Source organism: Lasioglossum baleicum, unplaced genomic scaffold (genome assembly GCF_051020765.1).
Source record: "Lasioglossum baleicum unplaced genomic scaffold, iyLasBale1 scaffold0142, whole genome shotgun sequence".
NCBI classification, from domain to species: domain Eukaryota; kingdom Metazoa; phylum Arthropoda; class Insecta; order Hymenoptera; family Halictidae; genus Lasioglossum; species Lasioglossum baleicum.
The window spans coordinates 296,633-324,595 of record NW_027469202.1 but is presented as its reverse complement, the minus strand read 5'-3'; the positions used below and the strand labels follow the sequence as shown (position 1 = coordinate 324,595).

Sequence of the window (27,963 nt, the reverse complement as noted above, 5' to 3'; positions counted from 1 at the left end):
CCCCGCTTAGGTTCTTCCCCCACTCTTAGACTTCATCGTTATACAGGGTGGGGCAACAACTATGTCCACCTTGAATACCTCCGTTATTTGCGATTGTATGGAAAAATGTTATCAACAAAAATAGTACAGTACAGGGGGGGGGGCATGTTGTGACAAAAACAGTTTTTGCGTAGTGGAGGCATAGAGGAGATTCCAAGATCACCTTGATTTTTTTAATGGAATGTCCTATTTTTTATACCATAGATCGATAGAGTATCAAATTCTGAGTATAAAAGTGTAGACCTTCATATGTCCTAAACCTAATAGTTAACGAGATATTATTCAAATTAGAAAGAAAATTGTTTCGATCTATTTAAATAAATCAAGGTGACCTTGGAATCTCCTCTATGTCTCCACCCACGCAAAAAAAGTTTTTGTCACATGTCCCCCCCTGTACGGTGCAATTTTTCTTGATAACATTTTTCCATATTATGCAGCACTGTCGCGCCGCCACATTGCTTCTCGCGACTCCGCTGCATGCAGCCGAATAATGAAAAAATTACGTCTCGAAAATGCAAAAGTAGGCCACCTTCGGACACTTCCGTGCGTGATGTTATAAACATGAAAATTAAAAAATTAATAAAAGAAAAGAACCTATTGACGAGAAAAATTCATTTTCCAGTCAACGCCGACAACCTCGATTATCTGGACGTCGAGGAGGAAAAAGAAAAAGAGGTAGAAGGAGAAGAGAAGAGGATAGAAAACTCGATGAGGAACACAGCAAAGCATAGTCCACCGGAAAGAGACGAAGAGGAAGAGGAAGAAGAAGAGGAAGGGGAAGAGGAAGGAGAGAGAAATGCATTTGATTCGTCGAGCGCAAACGATACTTCCTCGGACCTGCTTGAGGAAACGGACCTGGAGTCATTGGTCCCTCTAACAGACGCGAAAGACGGTTCGTCGATGGAAGGTAGCCACAAACACTTCTCGTTCCTGGGACCGCCAGACGCAGAAACAAATTCGTCGGCAGACAGGTCGATTCTGATTGGCGAGGCGGTAGTGTCGGTGGTGACGACGAAAAGTGTGGTGAACGGGACAATATCCGTCCCAACGACATCTGCGCCGACCACCGTGGAGCAGGTGGCTGCGCCGCCATCGCCGTCGACGACGTTGATGACGGAGCGACCGGGAGTGACTGTCACCACAGAGGACACGTCCAGGATCCTGGCATCCGTGCAAACGAGCCGCAGCATTTCCGGTGCGCGGTTCTTACCGTACCCCGTGATAGATCGCGTCGAACCCATCGTACACAATGGCGAGAAAAAGACCTCGCCGCCCTCGGAATCTACGGAGAGCATCATCGACAAGCTGGACAGGGTACAATCCGAGTTGTCCAGCGGCATCCTCGTGGACGGCTTTAGAACAGCTGGCAACTCTCTGCAACTGGACGTCCTCGCCGAAGGGGGCAAGAATAATAGACGAAGATTCACTACCACCACGAAGACTCCGGTTATTAGTAAATTTGTCCCAAGACGTTATAACGATAAGCGAACCGATTATGGGAACGTCACGCCGAAACCGCGCATCGAAACCACGCTTGATAGTCTGGAAGGCCTCTTACCGCGAGATTATGTCGCCAAGAATCCTGCCGTCACCCCCGCACCCGTAAAGATTGGATTCAGGTTGGTAACCGATTGATAGTCGTTTAATTACATTTTCCAGCGACGGCGTTGAGAGAAAACTTCTTTTTCAAATGTTGCGCTACAGTGCTTCTATCGACAAGTGCAGTTTATTGGTGCAAAGGTGACGCTTGTCGAAGCACCACAGTCCAGTATAATTGACAGGAGTTTGCCGTGTCGCAGCGTCAAAGCATTTAGCTATCATGGTAAGATAAGAAGAAGAGCCCTGAACAGAGGAAAGGAGAGTACAGGGGCAAGAGGTATCTATTAGGGGTGTGCGGGTACCCGAAATTTCGGGTTCGGGTTGAGTCGGGAAATTTGTTCGGGTTCGAGTCGGGATCCCGAAAGTTTATAAACTTCGGCTACCCGCGATTTCAGGTAATGGCAGTCCGAAATGGCAGTCGGGTCGGGTCGGGTCGAGTCGGAGTCGGAGTCCCGAAAGTTTGCAATATTCGGGTACCCGAATGGTGGAAATACAATTGTAAACAACTACCTATATTTGCAGAAACAACAAGACAATACCTTGGCATTTCTGCCGCTCAAGTATCCAGCGAACGATTAATTCTGACGCTGGAAATATTGTCACAGCCACGAGATCAAAACTTGTATCGGAAAAGGTAGAGCAATTATGTTCCCTACACGCGAATTTAAAATAAAATACTGTTATTAACTTCCCGATTTTATTGTAGTTATTGGGAAGTTATTGTAATGACCCCGAAAATCTTTTAAAATTTTTTAGCAGATCTTCACGTTTCATGGTCTTTGCAGTCATTTTAGACTATTTTCCTGTGTGCGTATGTATGTCCGTTTGTATGGTATCAAATTTTTCGTTAACGTTTTCTGAAAAAGTAACAACGCGATCAGAATGATGAATGATGCAATCGATGTGCCCCGTCGTAACTTAGAGCTGATTAGATTTTGGTCCATATTGGTCAAGTAGTTTTTTAGATTTTTAGTTTTTTTCGAAAGGAGTTAATTCAGCAATGCAATTTATACGAGAGAACGGAAAGTTTCTACCGAAGAAACAAACGTAATTACACAAAAAAATTTTTTTTCATTTTTTTAGAATTTAAAAAAATTTTTTTTTGTACCTTACGATGATGTTTCCGCTTACAATAATCGAAAATTATCCCAATGCAAGACTGAGTTAATCATCTCTACTCCCAAGAATACATTTTCAAAGAATATCGATGAAAGTACAAAAATATTTATATAACAATCTTTAAAAAAACAATCAGCTCAAAACGAATTATTAACTGAGATTAAATTGAAAATTAATATAAACTATATGATAATTATTAATAACATTGATGTTGAAAACGGATTGGTTAATGGAGCACACACATGCGGAATATTAAAATTTATTACTTTCCAAGAAAATACTAAAATTTCGTGTATATTGTGGTTAGATTTTCAATTGGCCAGAGTAGGAGTGAAAGTAAGAACTCGTGATCGTGATTATATGAAAAATGCAAATATTCATCAACATTTAACACCAATAATAAAAATCTCGAATCATGTAAATATGTCGAGTGAGGAAAAATATCAAATCACACGTAGTCAATTTCCAGTGGTTCCTGCTGAAGCGATTACAATTCATAAAAGTCAGGGACAAACATACGAGAAAGTATGTTTGGATTTTAAAAAATCAGAAAGGCGAACTTTACAAATGTTGTATGTAGCACTGAGCAGAGTTTCAAAATTGAGCGCGGTTTATATATTTTGGGACAATTTAAATTAACAGTATCGAAGAAAACCAAGATCAATACTGCAAACCCGGATAATGAGGAGTTGTATCGTTTGCGAAAAACTAATTAAGACAATTTATTTTGCAACATTAGTATGCTATAACAAGGAACCAAGCGAGCAACGAGCCTACGATGTTGGTTTAATGCGACGCCATATAGCAAACATTTTAATAAGTAGAAAACTATTGAATTTCCCTGAAAACGTATAATCTTCTTAAAACGTACTAAAAATAATGATAATAATATACTGCAACTAACGAATCGGGAAGTTCTTTGTGTTGCTCTTGGAGAGTCACACACCAAATAAAAAACATTAATAGCTACAGGCCCTACTAGCCATGCGTACCACTAACCCTCTCGCAAGAGCAGTCCTACCCGCGAGCAAAAACAACCCTAATCGCAAGCGAACGAAGCGAGCGAGCAACAATAACCCTCTAGTTTCACATAATGTATTCGAAATTATTTCTTTTCGTCGCGAAGTTCGAGAACCAATTATACGGGAAATATAAAAATCATTCTGAACCTGCCACTGAAAATAAAAGATTGAACTGAAAAATCATACAACAGCCATTATACTTACATATATAAATACAACTTTAACTTCGGGTACCCGAATTTTGCAAACTTTCGGGACCCCGACTCGACCCGACCCGACTGTCATTTCGGGTACCCGAAGTTTATAAACTTTCGGGATCCCGTCCCGAACCCGAACAAATTTCCCGACCCGAGCCAAACCCGAAATTTCGGGTACCCGCGCATCCCTATTAGATACATTACCGTATTTCTGCGAAGGATCTTCTTCTTATGTCTCCACGGTACAGTACAATGTCTTATGTCTGACAAAGGGGCGCACAGTGGTACCAAGTCCCGAAAGCACGGCCAAAACCTCAAAAATGAACTTCCTTCTAGGAGTTTGTAATTGAATGCCAGCAGGGAAAAAGGTAAAATGTTTATGGTATGGTTCAGTAGTCAGTTCAAAGTTAGCCTTCGTTTGATGAGCATTTGTCGCGCGCATTAGTAGGAAATTCAACGGCCTCTTCTAAAGTGCATAAGTTTCAAAATAGTGCATCAATTTAAATTCTGGAAGTAAGTAGAATGTTTATCTGTTTTTGTATCTCCAAAATTGTTAGTCATTACGTTACACGATGGCAATATACTTTGGAGAACGTAGAAGGTAAAACTTGATGCGCGTATTGTAGAAACGTAGACGTAAGTTAAAAGTTTCACGTCGTGCCCTGGGGTTGTCTCGTTCCTCGTTGCGTTACACTTTCAAAATTTATAAAACCCAACTTCCAATAGATGCGCCTGTTTGCTCATACAAGGCTAAACTTTGTTTCTTTTCTATGGATTTTAAAAATACGATTTTACAACTTTTAGTAATGAAAAACGATTCGGACGATTAAATGTTATGTATTTATAATACAATTTATATAATACATAATTTACAATTATACTAATTCTTGATATACAAAGTGCAATTTTTTTGACATTTATACATTTTTACCTATCAACCACTCAAAACACATTTAATCCGAATTGTTGTCTAAATTTTAATCGGCCATTTTGTTTTTCAAATTTTCGAGTTCATATTTGTGATAAGTGATTCCAAAGGCTCCAAAAAGATCATTTTCCAAGCAGACCTAACCATTTTTTAATGTATATGTCCGCCATATTGGATCCGCCATTTTGTTTTTTGGAATTTGTACTTCATATTCGTAATCAGCGATCCCGAAAACCCCCGAGTATGAATTTTTGAGTGCATTAATGTACGTTTAGAGGTTTCGGCCGATTTTTTGCGATTTGGGAGCATTGTGTTAACTTTTACTTAAATCCAGGATACTATAAAGATCAACTGCTTAAATTTAGGTGGCCATCGAAGAGCACAACAGTGTCAGAAACGACAACTCAAATGCCAACTACCACAACGACTACCTCTGCTCCAACCACGAAAAAGCTAAAGACGAACACAGTGGTGCAAGATATCAGCCCGTTTTTGCCACCAGGTTACAAACTGAAGCAGGAGGACACCACCGTCACCGAAAGCTCTCTTTTAGGCGACATCCTTGCGAAATCGAAAGTCGATATCGCGTCGTTGTTACCACCGGATTATAATAAGAAGAAGGTCGAACCAAGCTCGACCGCGACGAGCGTGACTACTACCACGACTACGAAAAAGTCCGTGGATGTTTCGACAGAGAAATTGCCAGCGGAGAAAACGATACAAGATCTGTTCGCGAAATCCAAGTTCGATATTTCGTCTCTGCTGCCACGTGATTACGGGCAAAAGAATAAGAATCTTACCTCGGAGTCGAAAGACACTGAACCGTCTGCTGAACAGTCTACCGAGCCGTCTACCACGGAATCTGCATCCGCCACGACTGCAAAACCTGGTGGTTTGAAAATAGTGTTTCCCAGCAGACCCGGAGGCCGAAAGCCTATTCACAAAATTACTACGCCGCAAACTCCTCGCGGCGAAGCGGCTGGCGCTGTTACGCCGAAAATACAAAGAGGATGGCCGACCAGGTGAATATTAGAAACTATTCTCGTAATAAGTGAAGAAAGTATTTAGTAACGTTAGCAATTCAAATTCCTCTGGTAGAATGTATGTACTCTACGTCCAACCAAAGGTGGCACAGAAAAACTTGTAGGTACCACATGGTATCCCTACTTCGCGCTACACGTCCTCCGCGATTGGCCTAATCGTTTGACGAAGACAGCAAACGAGCGCCTTCAGTGCGACTGCAATAGAGCGATGTGGTGACCAGGGTTGCCATATGAGAGTCTCGCCAGGCCCCTTACCCTTCCGCTCCTCGCCCAGCTTGTCTGCTGAGTCCGCCCCACTCTTCCCACTCACACTGACGCGCAGTGATTTGATCAGACCCACCGTAACTCGCGCATGCGCGGCTATTTCAGCCTCAGTAGCGTAACTATTTCGATGAAATCGTGTAGCTTGAGCACCCCCCGCAGACTTTTATAATTGTAACTTATTCTTTATTTTGAGTATGGGATAGGGAAAGAGCACTGCAATAACTACGCAAAAGAATACATAATCGTCTCTCGTCCATCAGTCGTCCCGCCAATAACACTGGTACATTCCCGCCAGAATAACTGCCTCAAGGCGTCAGGGCCCTGGCCGCTCGGCTGCATCATTGTAGATACGCTACTGTCTTGGCCGCGCATGCGCGAGTTACGGTGGGTCTGATCACATCACTGCTGACGCGTACCGCTAACTTAACTTGCTCCGCGTGGTACGCGTGGTACCACATGGTATCCCTACTTCGCGCTACACGTCCTCCGCGATTGGCCTAATCGTTTGACGAAGACAGCAAACGAGCGCCTTGAGTGCGACTGCAATAGAGCGATGTGGTGACCAGGGTTACCATATTCTAGTCTCGCCAGGCCCCTTACCCTTCCGCCCCTCGCCCAGCTGCGCAGCGAAGCCTGCCTTTACTTCCCTCACTCTTCTCACTAAAGCTAACTTAGCTTGCTCCAGGTGGTACGCGTCAGCGTTAGTGGGAATAGTGGGGGAAGCAAAGGCAGGCTTCGCTGCGCAGCTGGACGAGGGGCAGAAGAGTAAGGAGCCTGGCGAGACTAGAATATGGTAAGCCTGGTGGTGACGCCGAGCTGCTATGACGACCGTTCTCGCTAGAACCTAAGAGCAAGAGGGAGATCCGCAGCCTAGCATCAGGAGTGGGTCTCGCAGATCCCCCTGCACACCGCTGCCAAAATCTCTGCCATCGCTCGTTGGACGTAGAGTACGTAGCCTGTCCGGAAAGTATCCGACCTTGTGCTGTAGCAGGTGGAAGTATCATTCCTGGTTGATATCAATGGTGTCCCCTTCAAAGTATTGTCCGTTAGAAAAGTCACAACATTCTTCCAGCGATCCTCGTACTTGCAGAAACACTCCCTAAATTAATCTTCTTTAGGGATAACGAACAGCTGGCTCGTCGTATTCTGTTTTATTGATTCTACGTCTGCAAATCTTTGTCCTTCGAGAGGTTTGTATTATCGAGAAATGAGAACGCGAATCCCGCACCTCTACAATCCTTGAAAAAGGAGTGTACTCCCTTAAATTTGCAATTAAAAGGGGTAAACTTTACTTTACCGTACTCCAAATTTTTGCCTTCCTCCTATAAATTATTATGTATTCGGTATGTAATCCAGTAGATTTGTACCCGGAGAATCTGCAGATCAAAGTTTCGATCCTGTAGGATCAATGGGGTTCAGGAGTTATGGTTGCTTAAAGTTGAGCAATCTGCAGTGTTTTTGACAGGTAAGGGCGCCGCCATATTGGTTTGTAGTGACGATCGCGACCCGCTTACCGAGCAGAACCGCTAGATTGCAGCACGGGCACACACTAATGTCGCTAACATAGAGAAAATATTCCAGAAAATGTTTGAGAAAAAATATCGTGGAAAATATTTACAGTAACCTAACCCAGACTTAACCCAGACCAGTTAAAACGCAACACCGTGGCCATGTCTTCCAAAATTCAAACAACAATCGCAATACCCGCTCTATATTATCAGCATTAACGCATGCCTGTGCTGTCATCTAGCGGTTCTGCTCGGTAAGCGGCGCGCGATCGTCACTACAAACCAATAATGCGGCGCTCTTACCTGTCAAAAACACTGCAGATTGCTCAAGTTTAAGCAACCATAACTCCTGAATCCCATTGATACGACGCGATCGAAACTTCGATCTGCAGATTCTCCGGGTACAAATCTACTGGATTACATACCAAATACATGTAGAATGGGTTATCAGGAAGAAATAATTGGGAGTACAGGGATCACGAAACTTGATAAAAAAAACGAGTTTATTGAGAAATTACGATACGCGTCCGTCGACGACTCGTCAAAGACTGCCGTTTCGGCCGCGTCTCTCGTTCAATTCCTTTTCGCGTTTTCGACTTTTTCGATCGTCGTTTATTAGTTCTTCATTTTCGTTTCGCTCGTCGCTTTTGTCATTACGCACACACATACATGCACACGCTCGTACACACGCTCACACACACACACACGCTGCGATCAAGCATCGATGGATCCACATACATAATAATTTATAGGAGAAACGAATAAATTTTGAGTCCGGTAAAGTAAACAGCAGCCAAAATTAGAAACTGGCAATGAGCGTAGAAATTCAGATTAAAATTGAATTTTTAGAGCTACCACAGAATTTACTGGTTGGCCGACTCCATCGACAACACCAATCTCGATAGAAAAATTGCTGGAGGCTGCCCGAACGGCAACCATATCTTCGCTGAATGCATCTCTTATACCAATAACGAAAGTAGCATCGAGTACTTCAACGACGACTACAACAACCACAACAACTAGACCTACTACTCCAGGAATTTGTGAGCAAGATTGCGAGGTCGCTGGCACGATAAAAATAATTGGTAATGCAACCTGGGTACCGGAATTGCTTAACCGGAATACTCAAGAATGGCAGAAACTGGCCAATGAGATTGAACAAGAGGTAAATTTATAATCGTAAGTGTATAGAGCAGGGTGAGAATTTTTTGCTAGATTGAGACAATAACCGTCCCCACCATAGCGCCCAATGTCCCCCACCAGCATCCATTGTTACCATGCACAGTGGACCAGGAGCCAGTTTTTTCTGGCCGAAGCTCAATTTTTCAAGTTTAATGTATTAAAACAATTTTTTCTCTAGAAACTGACAACCGATTAAAACTCCCAAGTCCAAAATATTATTCATTTTATATGATTTTGTGATCAGATACAGCGTTCTACAAACAAAATCATAAAATTCAAAGTAAAATTTAGCGTGTTCCATATCTATTTGTATATATTGCGACGTTGTCCCTTTTTCAAACGGTTTTATGGCCGACGAAAAACGGTCAACCCCGAGATTTTATAGGCTCTGAGACCGGGCCGTGCGCGGCCGTGCGGACACGGTCCTCTCGGTGCAAAGGCGGAACTCGGTGGAGGCTTGAACGAACAACGCGACGATAGTTCGGGCGCCAGGTATTTAGAAAATACCACGCGAAACACGATGGTGACCTCGAACTCGGGGAAGCCGAGTCCGAGAGTCAAGCCTCCACGAAACGCGGTCTGAAATAATGACGCGAACGGCCAGATGATTCGAGCGCAGGAGATAACGGGGACAGCCCTCACGGCAGGACGGATCTCGCAGGTGAAGAATCAACAAACGGAATTGGCTCTTAATCTTTAATGGTCACGAAAGTAAAAGATACAGGTGAGCGGCCACGAGGCCGCGAACCGGGAGCCCGCGCTCCTTGTACACTTTAGCGGAAGATGATCGTTCGCTGAGCGCGTTAGTCTATCGTGATTCTATCGCGGACGTACGATGCTACGTTACAATATTCGATTTGTTCGTCGATACAAGATTCCGCGAGGCGCGGATGAACGGCGCAATTCCTACGACTGTCGCGAGAGTCCGAGACGAAGCGAAATTGCCGACGTGCGATGGATAATCCACGGCCGTACGCGGGATTCGAGGCGCGTAGACCGCCGCGGTTCACGCGTAATTCCGCCTACGCTTCTACCGTCGCCGACTATCCGAACCGAAGACTATTCGAGACTTATTCGATTCCGACACAACTCCCGAGGAAGACTTCCGATTTACGAAATTAAGGGAACTCTTGTCGCGAAGGCTCACAGCGTCCTTGAGGAGGACGCGAGCGAAGGCTCGAGGCGCCCTGCGCCTCGGCTCTTACGAAATCTCCGAGGACGAGACGAACACGTGTCGTCCTCGCGCGAATAACACGAGCCACCACGATTAACGAATCGAGGAATCACAGAATCGGCTTACCGTTGACGATATTTACGCTAGCCGCTACCGATGGACGTCGTAGGCCTCGCTAAAGGTTGCCCCTCGACCGAAATTCCGAGCTGGATCCGGAAAAGCCACCCGCGACGCGAAACTAAGCGGTATTCGGTAGTTGCAAGGACGAGATTATTTGAAGCGAAACGCGACTATACTCGATGAGCCTCTGTGCGACAGTGGTTCCTCGATCCGCATCGACGGAACGCATCGATCCTGGTTCCCCCCACTCCGAGCGTATTGCCGAATTTTCCGATAGGTGCCGTACGCAACGCAACTAGGTTGTCGCAGGATCGCAACTACGAAAAAGTCCTAGGGCCCCAGACTTTACGCGACCACTTAATTTACCGCGACCTTTGAATTCCCGCTCGCCCTCGGCGAGCGGTTCGCATAATCCTCGGCAGCCAATTCGACACACCACCCACGCTGAGATCCTAGTTGAGCGGGATGAGACGGCGGCGGGACTCGGGCATGCTGTTGTTCGCTATAGGATCTCTTCGTCCCACGACGGCGCCTCCGGGTTTGTTCGCCCGTGTGTGGTGACTTGTTTTGCTGCTTCCGGCGCCGGATTTGTTCGTTGGCCATCCTTTTATTCGGTATTTGATCCTTCGGCACCTTTTCGGACTCGTACGCTTTCTTTAGGGTCGATAATTGCCTGAAACGTCGTACTCCGTACGCACAACAGATGGCATTAGTACGGTGCACGAAATCGGAAGATTTTCCTCTCGGAGTGCTCTTATGGCCTGCGGGTGGCTTACGTAACCGAAAAAGGTCGGTCCGGTCCACACGTAATTCGGCTGTTTGACCGAGTTCAAACGGCGAAGTGACGTCGCACGCTTGCAACGTCACAACTCCCCCCCCCCCTTAAAAATGGACCGGACTGCCCCGTGGCTTGTCGACTCTGTGACCTATGGCTCGCCAAATAAGAGCATTCCCTTCGGAAGTCAACCTTTACAGTAGAGCCTCCACCAGTGGACAAACACATACCCAATTCTTACCCTTCGATTACCGCTATCTTCTTCATGCTTTTTCCTTCTACTTCGGACGAGACCTGTTCACAACACCAAAAACGGAGGGAGAAGGTTCGCAAACTCGCAATGAATGTTACTACCTGTTACATACGAAAATATAAAGTTTTATTTATTCCCGCCTAACGGTCGGGACTGTCAACTTTCCGCTGCTGCGGATTTATAATCAGTGGATCGGGTCCGTATGGAACTGAAATCTATACTAAACAAAACGATTTTGATTCGATTTTTAACGTAACTCTTTGGCAAACTCTTTGGGTGACCGAAGTTGTTTCGGGAGTCGGTATTGCTCCTCACGCTTTTATACTTCGTAATATTCCCTTTTTGGGGCCCCGATCTTCGCGCGGTATTCTTCATTCATTTTCCGCCAAGCAGGCCCGCACGTCGGACACGTGCGCACCGACTTGCCGGGCTGGCCGCATTTGTAACAGTGCTCCTCCGCTTCCTTCTTACACTGGCTGCGGACGTGGCCATATTCACCGCAATTCCAGCAAGCGTCCGGGTCTTTGGCCCTGCTGGTGCTCGTCCCCTCGATCCTGGCCTCGAACTGCTTCCAGTTCGGGAGTTGGCGGCGGGGTTTATGGTACTCCGGTACCTCCGCGGTCGCTTGCTGGGGTGTATTCGGTGTCGGTGGCCGTGCCGACGGTGCGGGTGCCGAGATTGGCAATTCCTCTCTCCTCGGGGCTGTTGCCATTAGCCCGTACGGGGCTGCTCGTCTGGCCTCACAAACGGGGCACTTCGGTTCCGTTTTTGGAGGCTGGCGGAAGTATTCTCTCACGGCCCTCAAGTGCTGGATGGCCTTGCCGAAGTCCTTGGCTACCGCCTGGTAGCAACTGTCCAGCTCCGGCCGGACTATTAAGGCCTCCTCTTCTGGTTCATCGCGTGGTTCCTCCGTCATGGTCCCCTTCTCCACTGAGACCGGCTCGGGAGTAAGCAGTAACGTCAAGTTACTCTCCTCTTCGACCAAGGGTCCCAATAAGTCGTCGATCGGGACTTCCTCGTTGGTCTTGGTCGGCGGACGGAGTGCCAACTCGAGACCTTCGAGAGTTTTCTCGAGTGACTCGAGGTCGGAGTCGATTTGGCGGTACTGCTCCCGCACCTCCGGATTCACCTCGAGATTCTGCATCTGTAATTGATTCCGTTGTCGTATCGAGTTGTTCTTCCTCGCTCTTATCCGGCGGGGTGTACGTCTTAAGGTCTGACACGTGTGCTTTTCCTACGTCTTTGCCTTCCATTGTGGTCAGGCCGTAAACTACCGTCGAAAGTTTTTTCGCAATTCGCAACGGTCCGGCGTATTTCGGACATAATTTCGCAGCTATGTTCTGCGCTGCGGATGACAATACGCGATTTCGTCGCAGCACTAAGTCCCCTACCTCAAAACGCGTGTCCCTATGCCGTAGATTGTAATACCGCGATTGCGTTTCGTACGCCCTATCCAGATTTTCGGTTACCCAATGTCGTAGGGTCGCGAGGTGAGTCATGCGATTCCTCCATTCTCCTGTGAACGATACTTCAAGATCTACCGGCGGTTCCTGTTCCGCTCGACAACATTTTGCAGGTCTCGGCTCTCGTCCGAAGTTTAGGAACGCTGGCGATGTTTGCAGTACTGTGTGGTGTGCGGTATTGTATGCGAATCGAAATTTCGAGATATTCGCATCCCAATCGCGATGGTCTTTTCCGATATACGCGACGATCATTGTTTTCAATATCCTATTAACCCGTTCGACGGGATTTGCTTGGGGATGGTACGGCGGAGTTGTCGCGATTGTTATCCCGTAATCTTCTGCCAATTCGTGAATGGCCTTATTGACAAATTCGGTACCGTTGTCTGTTAGTAATACGTCGGGGGTTCCCCATCGCGAAAATATTTGATCTTCTAATACTTCGGAAATTTTCGGTCCCGTGGCTCTACGGAGGGGGCAACATTCAACCCATTTCGTGAATAAATCTTGCATTACTAATAGATACGAGAATCCAGCACGACTGGGTGGAAGCGGGCCCATTATATCAGTGGCTACGACCATCCATGGTGCTGCGATGCGACGCCTTCCCATGAGCCCGGAGGGGAGGGATTGTTCCACCTTCGTAGCTTGGCACGTAGGGCAGCGTCGCACGTATTCCACGGCGGTTCGAAACATCCCCGGCCAATAATACTTGGTCGCGATGCGATGATATGTTTTCTCTACCCCTAGGTGCGCCGCTTGCACTTCGTCGTGTGCCTCTCTTAGTATCTCGGTTCTTTCGGCTAACGGGACTACGAGTTTCCACTCATTTAAATCTCCCCCAAGAATTTCCGAAATCAATGGGTCGGTACGACGGTGATATAGCCTACCCTCGCGAATTGACCAGTCGGGGTATTTTTCCGGATTCGATTCTACTACTTTGAATCTCTCGTCATGCCAGTCTAACTGTGTCGCGGCTACTATCGGAATCTGTTCCCCTTCTCCTTCTGTTCCTTCGAACATTCGCGAAAGTGCGTCTGGTACGTGATTTAACGCTCCTTGTCGATATGTAATGTCGAAATCATACTCTAGCAGTTGTAATGCCCACCGCGCGAGCCTTCCCGAAGGGTTTTTCAATTGCCGTAACCAACGCAAACTACTATGATCCGTAATGATCGTAAAGTGATACCCTTCGAGGTATGCTCGAAATTTTTCCACGGCCCACACGATAGCGAGACACTCTAATTCCGTCGCGGAGTACTTTCGTTCGGCGGAATTCAACGAGCGGCTCGCGAACGCGACTACCCTTTCCTCCCCCTCGATTTCTTGAACCAGTACTGCACCGAGCCCTACCGTGCTTGCGTCGGTCTGCAGGACGAATGGGATGTCAAAATGTGGACAAGCGAGAGTTGGCGCGGTTGCCACTAACGATCTTAATTTTTCGAAGGCGGTTTGTTGTCCGTCCTCCCATTTCCACGTCTTGCCTTTCCGTAGTAAGATATTTAAGGGCTCCGCTACAGTCGCGAAATCCGGAATAAATCTTCGATACCACGAAGCCATTCCGAGAAATCGTCGTAACTGTTTTAAATTCTTTGGAGCTGGGAAAGACAAGACGGGTTCAATTTTATCCGCGTCAACTTTTAACCCTTCGCGACTCACTACAAATCCCAGGTACCGAACTTCTTCCCTGCAGAACTCGCATTTTTCGGGATTTATAATTAATCCAGCTGATTTTATTTTATTTAATACCCGACGCAGCCACTCGAGGTGCTTTTCGAAAGTTGTTGTTGCGATAATTATATCGTCCAGATACGCAAAAACATGTGGCTCCATTTCTGGACCGATCAATCGATCTAACAGTTTCTGAAATGTTGCCGGTGCTCCTGTGAGTCCGTACGGCATTCGCTTAAATTGAAATAGCCCTTTTCCGGGGACTGTAAACGCGGTAATCTCACGGCTGTCTTTCTCTAGTGGTATTTGGAAATAAGCCTGGCTCAGATCGAGAGTGGAAATGTAGCGCGCGGCGCGTAATTTATCGAGAATGCTCGTCATTATCGGTAGCGGGTACGCGTCCTTCTTGGAAACCGCATTGACTTTGCGAAAATCTAAACAAAATCGGTATTTGCCGTTGGGTTTTTTCACCATTACTACCGGACTGGACCATTCACTTTCAGATGGTTCAATAATATCGTTGGCCAGTAACGAATCTACCTCCTTGTAAATCGCTTCCTGTACCATAGGTGAGACAGGATAGTACCTTTGTTTAATAGGCCTATTCTCTCCCACATCAATTCTGTGAGTAGTCAAAGTGGTTAATCCCGGTACTTTGGCAAAGTCACTGAGTTCCTTTTCCAAGAATTCGCATAATTGTTCTTTTTCGCCGCCCGATAATATTTGCAGGCCGCAGCAAAGTTGCTCGTTCGAAATTGAACCGAAAGGGAATTCGATTCTCGGTCGCGACGCGAAGTACCAGCTTCCCCGGTGGTATTCGACAACGATACCGAATTGCGCTATTACGTCAATCCCTAGCAACAATGGATTCACAAGGTTATCGAGAACGCGGACGAAAATTTTTCGAGTTTCGTTCCGTATTGTTATATCTAATTCGGCCTGTTCCGAAGCTCTATCTACGGCCCCTGTTGCTAACAGAAAGTAGCAAGGTCTCTCCGAGATTGTTAACTTCGCGTGATTTCCGACAGCTTGTATTAACGCTCGATTAGCAAACGAAATGGATGATCCGGAATCTATTAACGCTCGTGCCCTGTACGTGCCGATTTGCGCGTCGATAATTAATAAAGACGGTCGAGACTTGGAATCGTTCTCCGCGTTAGTTTCCGAAATTCGGGCCGAGATTATCATTTGGGAAACCGTTCCGACCCCTACGAGCGGTTCCGTCGGTAGTTTTCCGACTTCCGATCGCATTTACGACAGTCGCGAGTTGTTACGTCCGGTTCTCCGCAGCGATAGCAATGAATACGCGGTTTTTCCTTGCAATTCCTGGATCGATGACCAGGTTTAGTGCAATTCCAACAAAGCTCGTTGCTTCTCGGTTTGAATTCCGAGGAGCAGATAGCGCAGATGGTTTCGTATTCGACGCGTTTGCTATTCGGCTGATTTCGGGAGTTCCCGCGCCTACTCGGATTTTCTGTCTGGCACGCGTGTCGTATTACCGGACGGGACTGTTCGCGGAACCGGGGATTCCGTCCTCGGCAACCTCCCTTACATTCGGTCTCGGCGGTGGCGTTTACCGATTCGTAACGCGGATTTCGATAAAACCTACCGCGACCAGATTCCTTCGACTGATTACTATCCTTCGGCGGTTGATAGGCATAAATTTTATTGGCGATCTGCTGCGATCGATAATTATCTGCTCTACCGGGCGACACGTTGCTTTCCGCTTCGCGTAGTTTCTTTTCTACCTCTTTCATCGTTTTGATGTTATCGATCCCTAATACATTTCGAAGCTTTTCCCTCGCGTTCCAGATTATTCTCTTTACGCATTTTTCCTCCGACCACGGTTTATCTAATCGGCTCATCATAATTTCCATGCAAGCAAGATAATCTCGTACCGGTTCTTCTTCGCCCTGTTTCCGTACTCGTAAATCGTGTTCTAATAATTCCTGATAATCGGGATCGAAAAAATTTTGTCGCCACTCGGAGACGAATTCGGCCCACGAGGTTAATCTTCCGCGAGTCTTATACCAGAAGGCCGCGTTTCCCGAAAAACAAATTGGTAGACAGTCGAGGAGGTCTTCGTCCTCGATTTTCGAACTCGATCTCAAATCCTCTAGAGTGGAGAGAAACGTTTCCGCGTCCTCGTCCGCTCTCCCGGCAAAATTCAAACGCCACTTTCTAATGGTGTCGAATGCTGCTGAGGATTTATCTCGCTCATCGTCTGATGATTCGGAACTATCGTCTGTCCTTCCTCCTCGAATCTCCGGTACTTTACGCGATCCGTATTGACGTGGGGACGGGCGTGGTGGCCGAAGTCTCGTATTATCGCTAGCTTTCGTTTCGTTTACGGTCTCTTCCTGTATGAATGGACCGTGCGAGGGAGGATCGCGAGACGTCCCTTCTCCCGGATCATAATCGCTATCGCTGTAAGCGGAGCGATAGTCTCTGTCCATTTTCGAGTCACCCGATATATTCGGTACGAAATTCGGATGTTTATTTTCCCTACGATAGCTAGCGCGCGGTCCTTCGTCGCCAAGGCCTTCGGTCGCTCGCGTTGTTTACTTTCCGCGTCCGGACGCTCTATCTCCCCGTACGAGATCTCTTGTTACGCTCTGTCGCCACGCGGCTCGAAATTGTCTCTCGAAAGTCTCTTTGTTCTCGATAACCCTGACTCTCGAATTTGAAACCGTTGCCACACAGTACGCCTCTTGTTCCTATTACCTTGAAGCGTTCTTGCTTCAACAAGGTCGCGAAGAGAAAAAAAAGAATTTAACCGATCGCGTAAATATTCTGTTCACGAACAAAGACGTGTACGACGAAATTCTAGGCTACGAAATTCTGGCCCAGCACCGTAAGACGTACACTCCCGTAATACAATTTATTACAATTTCACAATTATTACACGAAAATCAGTAAATCATGGCAATAAAATTGCTCGTCAATTTTGTACACAGAATATTTCGTGCTGGCTCTTCGGAATCTTCCTCGCCAGACTCGCAACGAATCGAAATCAAAATTTTTCGCTTTCGAATTGAGTGTGTTTCTCGTGTCTCACTGGGTCGGATCGAACAGTCTCTTTCGAACGTTCGCGATTTCACGATTCTACGAGAATACGACCTCGGGATTCCCGTAATTTACCACGATCAGGTAGTACCGTACGCTACCTGCGAGAGTCACCCGTTATTTTCCTGTGCCTCTCTCCGTTGTCGGGAAAAACCCTTGCGAGAGAGAGGTCCCTGTTCGGGCGCCAATTTGCGACGTTGTCCCTTTTTCGAACGGTTTTATGGCCGACGAAAAACGGTCAACCCCGAGATTTTATAGGCTCTGAGACCGGGCCGTGCGCGGCCGTGCGGACACGGTCCTCTCGGTGCAAAGGCGGAACTCGGTGGAGGCTTGAACGAACAACGCGACGATAGTTCGGGCGCCAGGTATTTAGAAAATACCACGCGAAACACGATGGTGACCTCGAACTCGGGGAAGCCGAGTCCGAGAGTCAAGCCTCCACGAAACGCGGTCTGAAATAATGACGCGAACGGCCAGATGATTCGAGCGCAGGAGATAACGGGGACAGCCCTCACGGCAGGACGGATCTCGCAGGTGAAGAATCAACAAACGGAATTGGCTCTTAATCTTTAATGGTCACGAAAGTAAAAGATACAGGTGAGCGGCCACGAGGCCGCGAACCGGGAGCCCGCGCTCCTTGTACACTTTAGCGGAAGATGATCGTTCGCTGAGCGCGTTAGTCTATCGTGATTCTATCGCGGACGTACGATGCTACGTTACAATATTCGATTTGTTCGTCGATACAAGATTCCGCGAGGCGCGGATGAACGGCGCAATTCCTACGACTGTCGCGAGAGTCCGAGACGAAGCGAAATTGCCGACGTGCGATGGATAATCCACGGCCGTACGCGGGATTCGAGGCGCGTAGACCGCCGCGGTTCACGCGTAATTCCGCCTACGCTTCTACCGTCGCCGACTATCCGAACCGAAGACTATTCGAGACTTATTCGATTCCGACACAACTCCCGAGGAAGACTTCCGATTTACGAAATTAAGGGAACTCTTGTCGCGAAGGCTCACAGCGTCCTTGAGGAGGACGCGAGCGAAGGCTCGAGGCGCCCTGCGCCTCGGCTCTTACGAAATCTCCGAGGACGAGACGAACACGTGTCGTCCTCGCGCGAATAACACGAGCCACCACGATTAACGAATCGAGGAATCACAGAATCGGCTTACCGTTGACGATATTTACGCTAGCCGCTACCGATGGACGTCGTAGGCCTCGCTAAAGGTTGCCCCTCGACCGAAATTCCGAGCTGGATCCGGAAAAGCCACCCGCGACGCGAAACTAAGCGGTATTCGGTAGTTGCAAGGACGAGATTATTTGAAGCGAAACGCGACTATACTCGATGAGCCTCTGTGCGACAGTGGTTCCTCGATCCGCATCGACGGAACGCATCGATCCTGGTTCCCCCCACTCCGAGCGTATTGCCGAATTTTCCGATAGGTGCCGTACGCAACGCAACTAGGTTGTCGCAGGATCGCAACTACGAAAAAGTCCTAGGGCCCCAGACTTTACGCGACCACTTAATTTACCGCGACCTTTGAATTCCCGCTCGCCCTCGGCGAGCGGTTCGCATAATCCTCGGCAGCCAATTCGACACACCACCCACGCTGAGATCCTAGTTGAGCGGGATGAGACGGCGGCGGGACTCGGGCATGCTGTTGTTCGCTATAGGATCTCTTCGTCCCACGACGGCGCCTCCGGGTTTGTTCGCCCGTGTGTGGTGACTTGTTTTGCTGCTTCCGGCGCCGGATTTGTTCGTTGGCCATCCTTTTATTCGGTATTTGATCCTTCGGCACCTTTTCGGACTCGTACGCTTTCTTTAGGGTCGATAATTGCCTGAAACGTCGTACTCCGTACGCACAACAGATGGCATTAGTACGGTGCACGAAATCGGAAGATTTTCCTCTCGGAGTGCTCTTATGGCCTGCGGGTGGCTTACGTAACCGAAAAAGGTCGGTCCGGTCCACACGTAATTCGGTTGTTTGACCGAGTTCAAACGGCGAAGTGACGTCGCACGCTTGCAACGTCACAATATACATATATCTATTTATATATATACTATTTATACAGGGTGTCCCAAAATTCGTGAAAATCCCGAAAGGGGGTGGTTCCTGAGACCATTTCAAGCGACATTTTCCTTTGCAAAAATGTTATCCGCGGCTTTGTTTAGGAGTTATTAGCGAAAAACACGGACCAATCAGAGCGCGACCTAGACGCGAGTTGCCACAGTCGGCCAATAGAGAGTTGGCGCGCCGCAGTGGGCAAGATCGACGCGCTAGCTGTTCATGAGCTAAAAAATGAAAGTCCTCCTATCGATTTTTAACCAATGCACAGTGATTCTTAAATGTCTATTACATTCGAAAACGATAATATTAATTAAAGTTATTAAGAACTCTTGTTACAATAAGCGTTCAAAGATCAAACTGTTTTAGATACGATTTATCACCGAAAAAATTCCGTTTCTTCATAACGATGTCCTGGAAAACCTACTGAAGATTAAGTGCCCAAATTTTTTTTATGAATAATGTATATCTATATTGAGAACGCCCCAGGAACTAAACGTTAAGGCTGCGCCGGACCAAAACTAGTAACTTCAACAGCGCCACTCGAGGTGAACTACGAAGACAGAGAGCAGATTTGTTTCTCGCAGGAAAGACACTGACGGAGAATATGAAACAGCTTGATTTTTTCGATCACGCGGGTAAGCCGCATTTCGCGAAGAAGCAATATTTTTTTATGCTCTTTGTGTTGTATTCTCTGTATATTCTGTATATTCTGTACTCTGTGTATTCTGTATATTCTCTGCATTCTTACGGGGTCCCGTACAGAGCCCTTTTTTGCAATTTGGCTCTTGGAACTTTATAAACAACAAAAGTGTACGTTTTTATTGAAGAACTTTTTTTCTGTACACTTTTTTGAAAAAAGAGCTCGGCATGCTAATCCCCAATAATACAGAGAGTATTTCAACGCAAAGAGCATTTGGAAAAAGTGTACAGAAAAAAAGTTCTTCAATAAAAACGTACACTTTTGTTGTTTACAAAGTTCCAAGAGCCAAATTGCAAAAAAGGGCTCTGTACGGGACCCCGCAATAATGCAGAGAATATTTCAACACAAAGAGCATCAAAAAATATTGCTTCTTCGCGAAATGCGGCTTCCCCGCGTGATCGAAAAAATCAAGCTGTTCCATATATTCTCTGTCAGTGTCTTTCCTGCGAGAAACATATCTGCTTCTCTGTCTCTGTCAACAGCGCCACTCGAGGTGAACTACGAAGACAGAGAAGCAGATATGTTTCTCGCAGGAAAGACACTGACAGAGAATATATGGAACAGCTTGATTTTTTCGATCACGCGGGGAAGCCGCATTTCGCGAAGAAGCAATATTTTTTGATGCTCTTTGTGTTGAAATATTCTCTGCATTATTGCGGGGTCCCGTACAGAGCCCTTTTTTGCAATTTGGCTCTTGGAACTTTGTAAACAACAAAAGTGTACGTTTTTATTGAAGAACTTTTTTTCTGTACACTTTTTCCAAATGCTCTTTGCGTTGAAATACTCTCTGTATTATTGGGGATTAGCATGCCGAGCTCTTTTTTCGAAAAAGTGTACAGAAAAAAAGTTCTTCAATAAAAACGTACACTTTTGTTGTTTACAAAGTTCCAAGAGCCAAATTGCAAAAAAGGGCTCTGTACGGGACCCCGCAATAATGCAGAGAATATTTCAACACAAAGAGCATCAAAAAATATTGCTTCTTCGCGAAATGCAGCTTACCCGCGTGATCGAAAAAATCAAGCTGTTTCATATTCTCTATCAGTGTCTTTCCTGCGAGAAACAAATCTGCTCTCTGTCTTCGTAGTTCACCTCGAGTGGCGCTGTTGAAGTTACTATTTTTGCTCCGGCGCAATAATTTATTATTTTAAAAAATGCTTAGCCAACTAAGGAAAATCGTCAAAGTTTTTCACCTTTGACAAGGGATAAGTTAAAATGTAAGCGGATGTAAGGGCTCTAACAAAGTATTGCTGAGAGCTGACAAGAAGATCCCCGGGGGGGCACAGAGGCAAGAGGGGTCTCCAGCTAGCGCCGCCTACCCCCACCTCTGACGGTCCGTACTCGCCGCCTACCCCCACCTCTGACGGTCCCGTACTCGCCGCGTGACCACGCCTTTTCAGCTGCTATGTCACACGACGCATAGTAGCAGGATTCCCGTATTTACGGAGGGCTACGATGTTTCACGACTTACAGCCCAGGGCTTGAAAACAGTTATGATATCGGTTTCGGTCCTTGAAACAGTTATGAAGGACCGATATTCTCAATAACTGTTATGAAGGCCCGAAATTTTGGTTGATATCGGTTTCGATTACGGTCCCTCGTACATGGATATCGGTCGTAGCATAACGGTCTAGGACCGTTATTTTTTCGGTCCTATATCGGTCCTCATATGAGTTCTAAGTTCTAAGTTTCAAGTTATAGCAATCAGGGCTTGAAACGGGTCCGAAAATAACTACCAACATTAAAAACGGTTATATTTTGGTCATAATTCAAAGTTGTTTTATTATAACAATAAATGTATACATTATTGACTATTTTTGAAGTGAAACTTCATTTGGCAGGGTGTAGGCCTAATTCGCGTCACGGAATTCGCGATACGAAAATGCGTAACGGAAGTGGTGGGGATGGTTAGCCGAGCTAGTCTTAAATAAAAAATGGCTGTATCTCGAGAAAAAATAACGAAATTTTCGAAAGGCTCAACCCCAAAGCATATAGGGTACGCCCAACCACATGACGTACGTAGTCTTTTGAATTTAAAAAAAAAACCACGTGCGGCAAAAGTGAAATTTCTTGCAGTCTAGTAATGTTTAGAAGTAAATTAAGATTGGAAATGGTAAATAATCCTAATGAAGCGACAATAAGATCAGGAACTTCGAAAGTTGCTGAGCTTCTCTCTAGGCTCTAGGTTTTCGCTTGCAGAGTGGTGAGTCTTGTGACCAAGAGGATGTGTTTTGTTTTACCAGAGATCATTCTGATTGGTATCCCCGCAAAAGCGTCACCGATGACGTGGAGTCAACAGTCGCGTCGGCAATCGACAATAAGGTGCCGGTCTCTTTGCCACCGATTACAAAGCATCGGCCGACCCTTAGAAGTCGCTGTGCCTAAAGCATCGGCCGAGCAACAAAGTATTAGAACCGATATGAAGACCGATATAGGACCGAAAAAATATCGGTCTTAGACCGTTATGCTAGGACCGATATCTATGTACGAAGGACCGTAATCGAAACCGATATCAACCAAAATCTCGGGCCTTTATAACAGTTATTCAGAATATCGGTCCTTCATAACTGTTTCGATCAAGCCCGAAATGAAACAGTTTCAAACAGTTATTTCCGGGCCCGTTTCAAGCCCTGCTTACAGCCAATATTCAATGCCGTGAATACGAGGATCCTATTGCAGTCATGAAAAGTGACAATTTACACAAGGAGAATGCAAAGCCTTCGCGTCACAGATTTAGTTGAGACTTTACCGAGTTACAGATCTCGTTCCCCTGATTACGAATATACCCCATTATAGGGGCAACTATTCAGTAATTTCCACATGTCAGTTTACATAGTTCACTCTTTTACTGATAATAAGTAATGGTGTGGCGTAGCGGCAGCGAGCTGAACTGCTATGCCGTGGGCTCGGGTTCGAGTCCCGTCGTAGTAACTTTTTTTATACTTTTTTTTAGCTTTTTACATGAGAGAGAGAGAGAGGGGGAGAGAGGGGGAGAGGGAGAGAGAGGGAGAGAGAGGGAGAGAGAGGGAGAGAGGGAGAGAGAGGGAGAGAGAGGGAGAGAGAGAGGGAGAGAGGGGGAGAGAGAGGGGGAGAGAGAGAGGGAGAGAGGGAGAGAGAGAGGGAGAGAGGGAGAGAGAGAGAGAGCGGTTTCGCCGCTCACGCACATTGGATGATGGAATTATGAATTCTGGAATAAACTTACCAAAATTCTCTCCCGCTCTCTCTCTCAAAAACTATTTTATACAATAGAAAAATACATAAATATAATAGAAAGATTTTAATTTATGGTGTTAATTAAAGATAGGATTACAATATATATACGATTATTAATATGTGCTGTAGACTGTTAATGTCAATACTGATTTGAACGTTTTATAATAAGAATAGGAAAATAAGAAAGTTTGACGTCATGACAGTTTTTCAGCAGTATTCTGAATTTTGTGCCTACGCCGTTGAGTACCCTCACTGAGTACCCTAGGGTACGTCTGATTCCCTCTCTTCGTCACGCGAATCGAGTAGTGGGGATGACTGCGTCGGCCAATAGGACGCTCCAGTCGAAACTGCGTGTGAGCCTAGGCGCCCCCCCCCCCCTCCAAGCCAACCAATCGGGCGCGCATTCTTGCCTACGTCACCGCATTCCTGCCAGGGATCTTCTTGTCAACTCTCAGCAATAGAACATTTTCAGCAACATCTCCTCTAAAAGATCCTGTAAAGTTCTCGTCCCAGCTGGTCCCAGTTCGGAAATTATGATGGTTTAAAGCGTCGCGTGACACGCAATTCCGCGGCGAGTCGCGTTGCACGAGACGCATGACGACCATTCAGCGGCTCTTAGGAGTATAAAGACCTAACCCAGACCTAACTTATGAATTTTTTTGATTATACGGCCATTGATAAACATTCGAACTTCTTGCTAGCTTAGTTGAATCATTTGTATTTGAGAGACTATAGTAACAGCATCATAGTATAGCAACACAGCAGTTTTTGCATATTGAAGACCTGTATTTTACCTTTGTTAAGAGGAATTATAGTATAGATTTTTGTTTATTCATAGATAAATAGAGTTATAAACGGAAAATCCGTATGATCAACTGAATATAGTCAATGACTTTGTAAAATATAATACTTAATTTTGTTTGAATTTTTGTAATTCTTTAAATATAAGACAGTAATAACACATTTTTGTTATTTCATTAAATGTAATAAACTTCATTCATTCAAAAATTATGGATTACTCTTGTATGAATGCCTGAATAGCCAGTTTCCAATTATTATTTATTATTCACACGAGTTTTCAGACATTTCCGGTAGTGTGACAAAAAAATGTTTCCTACAAAAAGTAATCAGTACTCAGTCTTCTACAAATCTCAATACAAAAAATTTGAATAATTTCTTTTTATAAATAAATTGTGGTCACCTTCAATATTTATTTATAACTATATATTTTTTATTTAATAACATTATAGCTGACGCCAAGACGAATTTAACGACCTATTTAATGTGGTCTTTAAGTTTTGAAATAATGGTAAAATAGGCGTGAACAGCTACCGAGCCATTCTGGCCTGTTGTGACAACTCGCGTCTAGGTCGCGCTCTGATTGGTCCGTGTTTTTCGTTAATAACTCCTAAACAAAGCTGCGGATAACATTTTTGCAAAGGAAAATGTCGCTTGAAATGGTTTCAGGAACCACCCCCTCTCGGGATTTTCACGAATTTTGGGACACCCTGTATATCTATTTGTATTTACCTACAGGTGGGAGAAAATTTAAGGGGTGGTTCTCGACGATAATATAAGTCGAAAATGAAGAATAAAAAAATTGCGATGTCGGCTTCGTTATTTAGTTATTTAAAATTTAAAATCTGCCAAAAAAGCGGCAACTTTTCAACAGCGGTGCACGTTGCGTACGTCACACAGGCGCGCGACAGTCTCGTATCAAGTGACAAACGCATGCATACCTTGGTTCTAATTTGGGGCCCCAGCGAGGTGAAAATGTTTAAAAAATCGTTGGACGACATTGAACCTACCTACTCGTTAAAATCCACAAGGGCATTTCTAATATCCGCCCTATGGAATTATCGAGTAGAAGGGGTAAATGCCCTTTCACTTTTAAATTCTTCTCACACATATCCACAAATCCTTATCCTGCACTATAATTGTTCATATAACACCGTACTTAATATACTGGAATAAACGTTCTAGCACTATTTACAATATCATACTCGTACACACGCACTACGAGTTTACAGAGAGTACAAGTTTACTGTGAGGGGAATGAGGAGAATGTAAAGAACTGGTAATCCTTTAATGTTGAAACACTGCACTTTATTGAACTTGATTTACGTCGCGAGACTCGCTCACAGACGGAACGGACCAGTGGAGCACCCAGGGGGGGCCAGGGGGCCAAGTCCCCCCCAAGAATAATGACACTGTAAAATTGGTCAAACTGTAGAATAGCTGCTTCCTCTACGATTTCGATGATTTTTGGATATTTTATGTGTAAAACTCAACATTCTGAACAACTTTACCCTTTACATATAAGGCATGCACTCGCTTGGGTTCCAAGATATTTGCAAAAACTGCCGATACTAGAACACTGAATTCTGCCTATTGTTGTGCGTCTGCGGCCGTGTACGCGTCAGTATTGGTGCTCCTACCGCGCCGCCGCGCCGCGTCGCGGCCGAGTGTCTTCTGTTTAAAAACAATAGTGCCCAAGTATCGGCAGTTTTTTCATTCATAGGCAATGATCACAGAGTCACCTAAGTTACACGTTGCATGCGATGCATCATATGCATTTTTAAATTGTCCGGTTAATGTGTGTTATTTTGTGCATTGACTTTATTAAAAAGCGTATCTTCAACCAACTTGATACTTAGTTTTTCATCTCTGAGGAGTAGCCTTCACTGTAAGTAAATTCTTCAATAACATTTTAAAGTTTTTGTAAAAGATTCGATATCATTTTTAGATTTTATACCTTAATTATGGCTGAAAAACGCAGACAAGGTATTTTGTTAAATTATTTTAACAAGAAACCTAAGATGGACGACTCAAATATTAATAGCAACATCGATGTTGATAATATTATTACTGCCAATTTAGATTCGGTTTCCCCAGCCGCAGATCAGAAAAAACAATATAATTACCTTGAAGAAACTGCATCGTTTATTAATCATAGTTCTTACGATATCGCATTATTAAAAAAAGAGATATTTATAATTCTGATGACAATTTGAATACCATAAGAAAGTTGTGGAATCCGGAACCTAAATTTAATTTTCAATTAATTTTAATTTATTTTTTCAATTCGCATGGTTTGAAAAATACACATGGATTTCGTACTCACAAATTGAAAACAGTGCGTACTGCAAATATTGTGTTTTTTTTTTTTGCACCTGCTAATGTCGGAAAATCGAAATCAGAATTACCTGGACAATTTGTTACACAAGGATATAACAACTGGAAGAAAACCGTTGATAAATTTAATAAGCATCAAAACACAAAATATTACATAGAAGCTGTTATGACTTACGAAAAACTACAAAATATTAGAGATGGAAAATCTCTTTCAGTTGATCGACAAATTGATGCAAGCAGGATATCACAAGCTGCAGTTAACCGGAAACGATTGGAACCGATTATAAAAACAATAATTTTATGTGGTCGGCAAAATATACCTTTGAGAGGACATCGCGATTATGGAGAAATTTCATTTGAACAGGAACCAATCGCTAAGGAAGGCAATTTTCGAACTGTGCTAAGAATGAGAGTCGATGCGGGCGATGAGAACCTCACTGAACATTTTAAACATGCTGCTAAAAACGCTACCTACATTAGCTGGAACATGCAAAATCAAATCATAAATGCTTGTAATGAAGTCATTTTGAACCATTTGGTAAAAAAAATTAATTCGGCGAAATGTTTTTCACTTCTTACCGATGAAACTTGTGACATTTCTACCACTGAGCAACTTTCCTTGTGTGTCAGGTTAGGGTGGACCTAAGCTATACTTGGCGAAAAATTTTTATCGAGATACAAAGCACGACGCCCCCCAGAATGGTTCTCTTTGGTGAGAAAAAAATTTGGGCAAAGTTTGAAATCGATCGAAAAAAAGGATCACGTGGCGCATTTAAATTGAAAATTTTGAAAATTTTGAAATTCATCGTAACTATAAAGTATTATATATCGTTGGATTTGTAATTTTTTTTTAAATAAGAATATGGAAAAATTATATGACCTTAATTAAAAAAAAAATAACGATGACCTTGAAATTTCGAAAATTTAATTTTTAAAAAAAATTTTTTTTGTGCCATTATATTTACCATATTGAACAGTGCAACTTTTTCCTCTGACATTTTTTCGTATAACCACAAATAACAGAGATATGTCATTTTGTATTGTACTATTGTACTATACATGTGAATGAATATTTTGAATATATTCTACAGAATAGTGATAAGGAACTATTTCTTATATTCTAATGTAAGACTATCCGCTTTTAAGATGGCAAGGACAGAGCGGGTCACCAAATAATACGCCGATCAATGGTGAAGCCGCTCGCCAAGAATGCATTTTATTAAATGAACAGACAAACAATACAAAATCTAGAGAGAGAATCCAAACTTGACAAGTCACTGGAAGAACGGGTCCTCAGACCCGAAGTGGCTGTAAGGACCCGCGCTGCCAGCGTATTTTATGACGCTACCCCTCTGGGTTTCCCTGAGAGGGAGGTAGCTGTGTGGTTCGCCTGTGCTGCGGACCCTCGACGTTCGATTTACATGTTTT

The 27,963-nt window shown here is 44.8% G+C and overlaps 1 protein-coding gene across 1 annotated transcript in view; it reads left to right on the top strand.

Annotated features, from left to right (window-relative positions):
• The window catches only part of LOC143220022 (uncharacterized), a 54,707-nt gene that overhangs the window by 9,004 nt on the left and 17,740 nt on the right, over nt 1-27,963 (top strand). The window contains exons 3-5 of the mRNA XM_076445782.1: nt 662-1,658; nt 5,270-5,926; nt 8,569-8,884. Of these exons, the coding sequence (XP_076301897.1) occupies nt 662-1,658; nt 5,270-5,926; nt 8,569-8,884 (1,970 nt within the window). The remainder of the gene's footprint in view (nt 1-661; nt 1,659-5,269; nt 5,927-8,568; nt 8,885-27,963) is intronic.